The sequence below is a fragment of the Leptonychotes weddellii genome, chromosome 4, assembly GCF_054177405.1.
Source record: "Leptonychotes weddellii isolate Sample4059 chromosome 4, ASM5417740v2, whole genome shotgun sequence".
NCBI classification, from domain to species: domain Eukaryota; kingdom Metazoa; phylum Chordata; class Mammalia; order Carnivora; family Phocidae; genus Leptonychotes; species Leptonychotes weddellii.
The window spans coordinates 116,159,652-116,168,700 of record NC_138372.1 but is presented as its reverse complement, the minus strand read 5'-3'; the positions used below and the strand labels follow the sequence as shown (position 1 = coordinate 116,168,700).

The 9,049-nt window shown below is 38.4% G+C and overlaps 1 protein-coding gene across 1 annotated transcript in view; it reads left to right on the top strand.

The window, feature by feature from the left end:
• Window positions 1-4,641, top strand: part of TRPA1 (transient receptor potential cation channel subfamily A member 1) — a 42,699-nt gene extending 38,058 nt beyond the window's left edge. Inside the window, exons 18-20 of the mRNA XM_081816799.1 lie at window positions 1,542-1,652; window positions 3,242-3,339; window positions 3,984-4,641. Coding sequence (XP_081672925.1) covers window positions 1,542-1,652; window positions 3,242-3,339; window positions 3,984-4,194 — 420 coding nt within the window. The 3' untranslated portion in view covers window positions 4,195-4,641. The remainder of the gene's footprint in view (window positions 1-1,541; window positions 1,653-3,241; window positions 3,340-3,983) is intronic.
• Window positions 4,642-9,049: the final 4,408 nt, after the last annotated feature.

Sequence of the window (9,049 nt, the reverse complement as noted above, 5' to 3'; positions counted from 1 at the left end):
GCAGCAGCCCTTTCACAGAGGGACATTTAGTCTTCTTTCAGACCCTTATAAGTGGGGACAGAGAGGTCCCTGGGACAGCGCCTGCTGGGAGCTGTAACAGTTACTCAAAGACACGAGTCATGAGTATTTTGAGGAGCTTGGAGATCTAGTTTTCAACATGAGTATCCCCACTTCCGGTTCAGGCTGGCAGCTGTAGACCCCACACATGGACAGACATCTGCACATCACAAAAGGAGAGCCACGGAGCTCTCTTACCTTCAACATGGGAAACCCAGCAGGTGGAGGTGCAGATGAGCCCTTAGCCCAGAGGAGCCATGCCCAGTGGGTCCCAGCAGACCCACCAAGGTTGGACTTGAAGCTCTGCTTGCCTTCCTCCCCAGGACCATACTGGAGCAAGGAAATCTGGCAGGTCCTATGTAGAAAATGGACAGGGTTAAGACACACCATGTGCTTTGTCTGTTGGCAGGCACTAGACTTGAATAAATATTTTTCAATCACGTAAGTGAATGATAGCATATGACCTCTGAAAAAAATGTGTATTGCAAGAGGAAAGGAATATTGCCCTTAAGACCCAAGGGAAAAAGGAACCTTGGAAATTATTTATTATAGAAACCCAAAGAAAATATCTAATTGGTGTTGTGAATAAAATACAAGAAAATATAGCTGTTCTTGAAACTGGAACTAGTACATAGCACGTTAAGTGGTGGTAAGTGTTATAAAAATAGGGAAGCAAGATACAGAGCGTGTTGTGTGAGAGAAAGGCTGACATTTTAAACAGGTGGTCAGGGAAGTTCTTACCATCTCACCATTTGTGGGTGTGAATGACTGCAATGCCCATGTATGAAAATGCCTATGGTCTTAGCAAACTCACCTACGTGGTGATTACAATAAACCCATCTAAACAACAGACACAAAGGACTATAAAAAAAAAAAAGTGGAAGAGAAAATTTGGCAAACAGAAAAATATCAACTCAAGGTAAATCTGTTAAATGAGACAAAAGATTGTATCTCTGAAAACAGAAATTAGACTCAAGATATGTCACGGATAAACCATTTTGCACCCGACTGCACAGTGTGAAAAGTCGAAGTACTACCCTTCGATGTGCCAGTTGCGGTCCTTTCGCTGGTTCCTGTCGTGGTCCTCCATCTAAGCATGGCTTCCTCCCCTGTCGCAGGTGTGCATCATGCCCGCCGCACAGCCTGGCTGCGTGCATCTTGTCGTACGATGCCCCAGAGTATGGGCCGAGTCATTGCCGTCTGATGTGCCCACTGTCAGCCACGGTCCCTGAACAGTGAACATCTGCTCACTTGCACTGAATTCCTTCAGTAAACAGTTTGCCCCAGCTGCAGACTGCTGCCCCTGTCTTGTCAGTGGATGAGCTGAGAGACAGCAAACCTGGCCAGCCCAGCTGCTTGTGCATAAAGCAGGACACAGGAATCAGTTTTCAGTTTGCTGTACTAACAGCAGTTGCTTTTGTGTGGTGTAAACATTCCAGATGCTTATTAATGCTTCCTCTCAATAAATCCAAACTGTACTTTAGGTGGAACTTCATACCAGCTTAGAGAAGAAGCTGCCCCTCTGGTTCCTACGCAAAGTAGATCAGAAATCCATCATTGTGTATCCCAACAGACCCAGATGTACAGGGTTATTAGTAAGTACATGTGAAAAATATCAGCATAAATCACGCGATACCGTTTGACATTCATTCATTGTGTTATCCCTAAAGGTACCCTTTTATAGACTTTGAGTCACTGTACCTGTGGAAAAGAAGTAATTGTGATTTAAAAAAGTAAGTGCATGATTAACCCACAGTGAGAACGTGATGGGCAGTGTGAGGGAGGCATTTGTCCTACTGGCTTACTCACAACATTTGTGTTAAATGTGTACCACATCCCTGTGAGAGTGGATGGGTGGTTGGGTGGATCAGCTGTACCCTATATCTTTCTTACAGTGTACCTTTTTGTTTTTCCTAGTCACATGCCACTTACATATATGTGAAAAAAATGTGTCTATGTGCAAATATAGAGCACATAGGTACATATACACATGCACACACGTGCATTGGGAATGTACATTATAGAAAATGTGCTAAGTGTCGAAGACTAAGCAAGCCACTGCATTATAATGGAAAAGGGACCATATTAAGAGAAGTACTGGATGCTAATCCTGATCATGCCTGGGCTTCCTCATCTCTCTATGAATATTCTGAGTTCTTTGCGCGTTAATTTTTCATTGTGTAGCCATGAAATGATAAAGTCAGTCTGAGTAACAGCTTAGGCTTTATTCTAACTACACTATTTCCCTGTTCAATTTCATTCATATCCATGGTTGCAACTATTCCTAAAATACAGAAGGCTCAGCAATTGATTCTCTAGCCTAGAGCTCTCTTTGAGGTCCAGGCTCCTATGTCCAGCTCTCTACCTGACATCTTTACTGGTATGTCTCAAGGTACCTCAAATTCGGCATATTCAAAACAAACTCATGCAAAAGAAACTCACAATTTTCATTCCTCCCATGTTTCACTCCCCCTGCAGGGAAAGAATGAAAAAGCCTCTTCTCTCTCCAAAGTTTCTTAATGTCAACACCATTTGCTTGTGCAAGATGTCATCCTTGATGTCTCCTTTTCCCCACTCCTGACCCCTCACACCCAGTCACTCCCAAGTTTGGTTGATTAGGCTTCCTGGATGGCCTGTGTGTGCTGCCATCTTCTTTTGCCTGGACTCCTAAAATTGCCTCATTTCCAGTCATTTCATATCTGCCCTTGACACATTCGTCTACCAATGGTTTAAAAGACACTAAAGTTTAAAAATATATATTAAAATAGCATTTCAGAAATGTCCTCATGGGAAACTCAGTTGTGTTGCATAATGGTGCAGTTTTAGAGAACAACTAGTCCTATATGGAATACCACCACTTATAATGAGCATTTTTCATGAGAAAATATATGATGATTCAGTTATACCTTTTCATAAACAATCTTCCACTCCAGTTTTCTCCTTCTATATTATCTATACATCTTGTACTTCATTATAGTATGCATGATTCATTTTATAGCTCTTTATAGGTCTGTTTCTGTCAACAAATTGTGAGCTCCTTGAGGGAGCTCAAGCTCAATAGCTATGTCTTAGCTATTTGTGGTTCTAGCATGCCTGGTTCAGTAGCTGAATCATGGGCACACATTCAAGAAATAGTTCCTGAATTGAGTGCAACCTGAGTAACTGTTCATCTTTTATCCCACAGCGTATATTTCATTTTATTTTTTACATCAAAGAAACAAGACAGGAAATTCCAAATGTTGACACATCTCTAGAAATAGAAATATTGAAGCAGAAATATAGGTATGTGTTTTTCTTTATATCTGTATTTGAGAAACTTAAAACTTTTAAATAATGATGTATAGTGTAAGGTTATATTGTATATTTGTGTTTATCTCATATTAAGTCATGCTTTAGTTGACTGATGTCATAGTATATTGAGAATCATGAGAAATTTTTTAGACCCAACAACTTATTTGCTGCAATTCACCAATCAGTTCTGCCAGTCAGTATCTTAAACTGCATTTCCATGAGCCATATGAATTCATACATCAAAGCTTTGAAAGATTTTCAGGATTCCTAGAGAAGCTATGCTGTATCCAGTGGTTAAGCATGAGGGCTTTAGAGTTAATTTACCTGAGTTTAAAGCCCTATTCAACTGCTTACTAACTCTATGACCTTGGGCAAGCCAGTTAATCTTTCTGTGCAAGAACATTTTAATCTTTAAAATAAGAACAAAAATAAACTGGCCAAGAACTAACAGTACAACCTTAAGAACACTTAAACTTAAAAAATGTGTATTGCTTAGAAGGGTTATGACTACCATGAAGCTAAGACCTGACACAGCCCATCTGATACAGAACACTTCTCGTAATCTAGGCCTCTCCGCACTCAAGGACTGAAAAGATCATTGACAATAAATTCATGAGACATATATATCCTTTTAGGCTGAAGGATCTCACTTCTCTTCTGGAAAAACAGCATGAGCTTATTAAACTCATCATTCAGAAGATGGAAATCATCTCTGAGACAGAGGATGAAGATAATCATAGTTTTTTTCAAGACAGGTTTAAAAAAGAATGGTTAGAACAAAGGAATAGCAAGTGGAAATCTGTGTTGAAAGTAGTAAAGACAAAGTCACACAGCCCTTCACATTAGCCTGCGGGGAGGGGGGGGGCAGTTTGCATGACCCTGCTGGGTCCAATTTCCAGTTTGACAAAAGTGAGGAAAAGGCAGAAATATGATTCTGATTTCACTCCATGTGAAAGGATGGTTCCTGTATTCTTTGTAAAAGTATGTCTATTTATATTTTATGCCAGTATGTATAAAGAATATCCTTGCTACTAAATTCAAGTTGCACTTCTCATTATCTGAATGGGTAGAAAACTAATTTGTTAAACACACATTTTAATGAGAAGGACTAGTAAATGGAACTGTTAAGCTAGAATACAAATGTCAATACTGGATTCCTGCTTGATAATTATATAATATGTAATGTATTAGACAATAAAGTATTATATTAGGTTATACCATTTGGTATGCTTTTTTTGTGTGTGTTGGAAGAACCTGTGGGTGGAACACTGTGTACTCTGCTCCAACTATAATTGCCACACCCTTCTTGCTGCTAACACACCTGACGTCACTTTGAGTTGAGACCCAAATTAATAGACCTTATTATATGCATGAATTTTACTATAGATATAGATAGTATGTTTCTATTTTTGGTTTGCTAATAACCGTAATAAACGTAAAACCTATATAGTCACCCCACTGATTATTGTGTGAGCTTTTTACTATGTTTAGTTTTTTGAGATTTGTAAAAATGCTTCCATCATATATGGAACCAGAGAAAGACACTACAAAAAAAGAGAACTACAGGCCAATATTTCTAAAGAACCAGATCCTCAACAAAATGTTAGCAAACTGAATCCAACAATACATTTTAAAAAATCATACACCACAATCAAATGGGGTTTATTGCCAGGATGCAAGGGTGGTTCAATATTTGTCAAACAATCAACATGATCTGTCACTTCAGTAAGAGAAAGGATAAAAAAAAAGACACCTTCAATAGGTGCCGAGAAAGTATTTCACAAAGTACAACATCAATTCATAATAAAAACTCTGGAAAGTAGGTCTGGGGGAACATATCTCAACATAACAAAGAACTTATATGAAAAAGCCACAGCCAACATCATAGTCCATGGTGAAAAACTGAGAGCTTTTCCCCTAAGGTCAGGAAGAAGACAAAGATACCCACTCTTACCACTTTTATTCAGCATAGTACTGGGAGTCTTAGCCACAACAATTAGACTACATACAGAAATAAAAGGCATCCAAATGGGTAAGGAAGAAATATAATTCTATTTGCAGATTATATGATACTATATATAGAAAACCCTAAAGACTCCATCAAAAAAATTACTAGAACTGATAAATGAATTCAACCTCACTTACAATTGTGCCTAAAACAATACATTTTCTAGGAATAAATTTAACCAAAGGGGTGAAAGACCTGTACTCTGAGGACTATAAAATATTGATGAAAGAAATTCAAGATGGTGCAGAAAAAAAAAATAGACATCCCATGCTCATGGGTTGGAAGAACAAATATTGTTAAAATGTCCATACTACCCAAAGCAATCTACAGATTTAATGCAATCCCTATCAAAATACCAACAGTTTTCAATTCTAAAATTTGTATGTAACCACAAAAGACCTCGGATAGCCAAAGCAATCTTGAAAAAGACAAAACTGGAAGTATCACAATTCCAGATTTCAAGTTGTATTACAAAGCAGCAGTAATTAAAAAACACTATGGTACGCGCACAAAAATAGACCCGTAGATCAATGGGCTGGAACAGAAAACCCAGAAATAGACCCACAATTACATCGTCAACTATTATCTTCAACAAAGGAGAAATGAATGTACAATGGGAAAAAGTCTCTTCAAAAAATGGTGTTGGGAAAACTGGGCAAGAACATGCAAAAGAATGAAACTGGACCACTTTCTTTCACCATACACAAAAATAAACTCAAAATGGATTAAAGATTTAAATGTGAGACCTGAAACCATAAAAACCCTAGAAGAGAGCACAGGCAGTAATTTCTCTGACATTGGTCATAGCAACATTTTGGGGATATATCTCCTGAGGCAAGCAAAATAAAGCAAAAATAAACTATTTGGACTTCATCAAAATAAAAGTTTCTGCACAGAAAGGAAACAATTGTTTCCCGTATTGCTTAGAAGGGTTATGACTACCATGAAGCTATGACCTGTCACAGCCCATCTGATACAGAACACTTCTCGTAATCTAGAAATCAAGAAAACTAAAAGGCAACCTACAGAATGGGAGAAGATATTTGCAAATGACATATCCAATAAAGGGTTAGTATCCAAAATATATAAAATATATAAAGAACTGATACAACTCAACACCCCAAAAGCAAATAATCCACTTTAAAAATGGGCGGAAGTTAAGAACAGACATTTCTCTAAAGAAGACATACAAATGGCCAACACACACATGCAAAGATGCTCAACGTCACAAATCATCAGGGAAATGCAAATCAAAACTGCAATGAGATATTACCTTACACCTGTCAGAATGACTAAAATCAAAAACACAAGAAACAAGTGTTGGCAAGGAGGTGGATAAAACAGAACCCTTACACACTACTGGTGGGAATTTAAATTGATGCAACCACTGTGGAAAACAGTATGTATGTTCCTTCAAAAATTAAAAATAGAAATACTATATGATCCAGGAATTTCACGATTGGGTATTTATCCAAAGAATACAGAAACACTAAATACAAAAAGATATATGCATCTTATGTTTATTGCAGCGTTATTTATAATAGCAAAACTATGGAAGCAGCTCAGGTATCTATCAATAGATGAATGGATAAAGAAGATGCGGTATATATACATATATACACAATGGACTATTGTTCAGCCACAAAAAATAATGAAATCTTGCCATTTGCAACAACATGGATAGAGCTAGAAAGTATAATGCTAAGGAAAATAAGCCAGAGAAAGACAAATATATGATCTCACTCATATGTGGAATTTAAGAAACAAATGAGCAAAGGAAAAAGACAAACCAAGAAGCAGACTCTTAACTATAGAGAACAAACTGATGGGGAGGTGGGTGGGAGGATGGGTGAAATCGGGGGTGGGAAATAAAGAATACACTTATCATGATGAAAAAAAAATTCTTCCATCACATATGCCCTCTTTTCTTTTGATGTCCCCCACAAAGTATGAATCAGTCACATACATCATTGTTGATCTTTTTTTTTTTTTACATCATTGTTGATCTTTTCAAGGTCCTTGTTTTTATTTTCCCCTTCACCCTAATTCTCATGTTTATTCCCTCACTTGCCCCAGGAGATACCCACTCATGAATGTCTTTGGCCATGTGTGTATCCTTGCATTACACTGGTCAGTGTTGGTTCATGTGTGTTTTTGTTTACATAGGTGTTATTATGCCAGGGTTCTTGTTCTCCTTACTTCTTTCCACTTAATGTGTGTATAAGATACAACTGTGGTACCCTCTGTCCACCTAGTGCAAGGATTCTGACAGATGTTACTATAATTTTGTGGACCCCATTGCATGGACTCATCTCTTCTCCACAGGTGGGTGTCTTGGTGGCCTCCACCTCCTGCTATCATACACATTCTCGACCACACACTCAACACAAACAGAGTGCTGAGTGGCAATATGTAATATGAGGAAACCATTTTTTCATTCATGGTCCAACAGAATTCATACCCTAGAGACAATATTGTATGTTCCTTAATCTTTGATTCAGACAAGATCTTTGTCCTTTATTTTCCTTAAAACAGAAAGGCTGGAAATTCACAGTATAGGAACAATCACCAGAATGTCCTAGTCATGAAAACAAATGGTCTTCTCACAGTCTTCCCACTCCTCACACTTTGTAGAGCATTGCACATATTCATTTAACATTTGTTGAACACCAAGAATGTAAGAATATGTGCAATATTGTACTACACCTGTTGTGGGGGAATATGGAAATAAATAGGTTATCTAACCTGCTCTGAAGATTACAATTTAATAAATCATTTAATTTTCTGAAATTCTCCCCTCCTTTTTCCCCCAAACACTGAATTCTGCTTTTTCCACGATTTTTCTTACTGTTCCTCCTCTGCTTCCCACTGACTTCTCTCTACTGCCTGCTAGCTAGATGTTTACACCCCTGAGGTCTGTCCTTGACCCTCTTCTCTTGTATACTCATCTCTTTGCCGTCTTGCCATTATCACAACTTTACTTACCTTTGTAACTGACTACTTGATATAATCTCTCCTGCCCCTCCCCCCAAAGTCCAGTTCTGCATTTCCGTAGTTCTTCAAATTAAATACCCATAAATATGAATGGGGGAGTGCAAACTGGTTCCCCCAGGTTTCCTATTTCCTATCAATGTTACCAACATTTCTCAGGGTCCTAGACTTGAAACTGACATATTGCATTGCTTAATCTTTCTAAAGTACAGCTCTCAGCCTTCACATCCATGCTATAAAGCTTTAAAGACTTTCTTTTTCTTTCACAAGCAACCTTATCATCCTAACTTGACTCTTCAGTCTAATTTAGCCTTATCTGCATTTCATCCAAACCAGATCACTATTTCATCCAAACACATCATGGCCTCCCACTTCCCTGCCTCTCACTAGGCTCTCTTCCACCCAGAATGTCCTCCCTCCAGCTCTTCTCAAGCTCAGTTTAAGTGGCACCTGCATCTTGAAGTCTTCCCTAATGACCTAACTGATGATGCTCCCCGCCTCCTCTGAACTGGTAACACTGCATTTCTCCTCTGCCAATTCCGCCTGTTTGGTTTGACTGTGACTCTCTTTCCAGTAGGGTCCATCTAGTGGGAAATAGAGTCCATCTCAAGTTCATCTTTGAGACTATTATCATCAGTCTCAAGTGGCCCAAAGAATTACACCTTGTTTTTTTTTTTCATCCTTTGTAGCTCCTGGCCCATG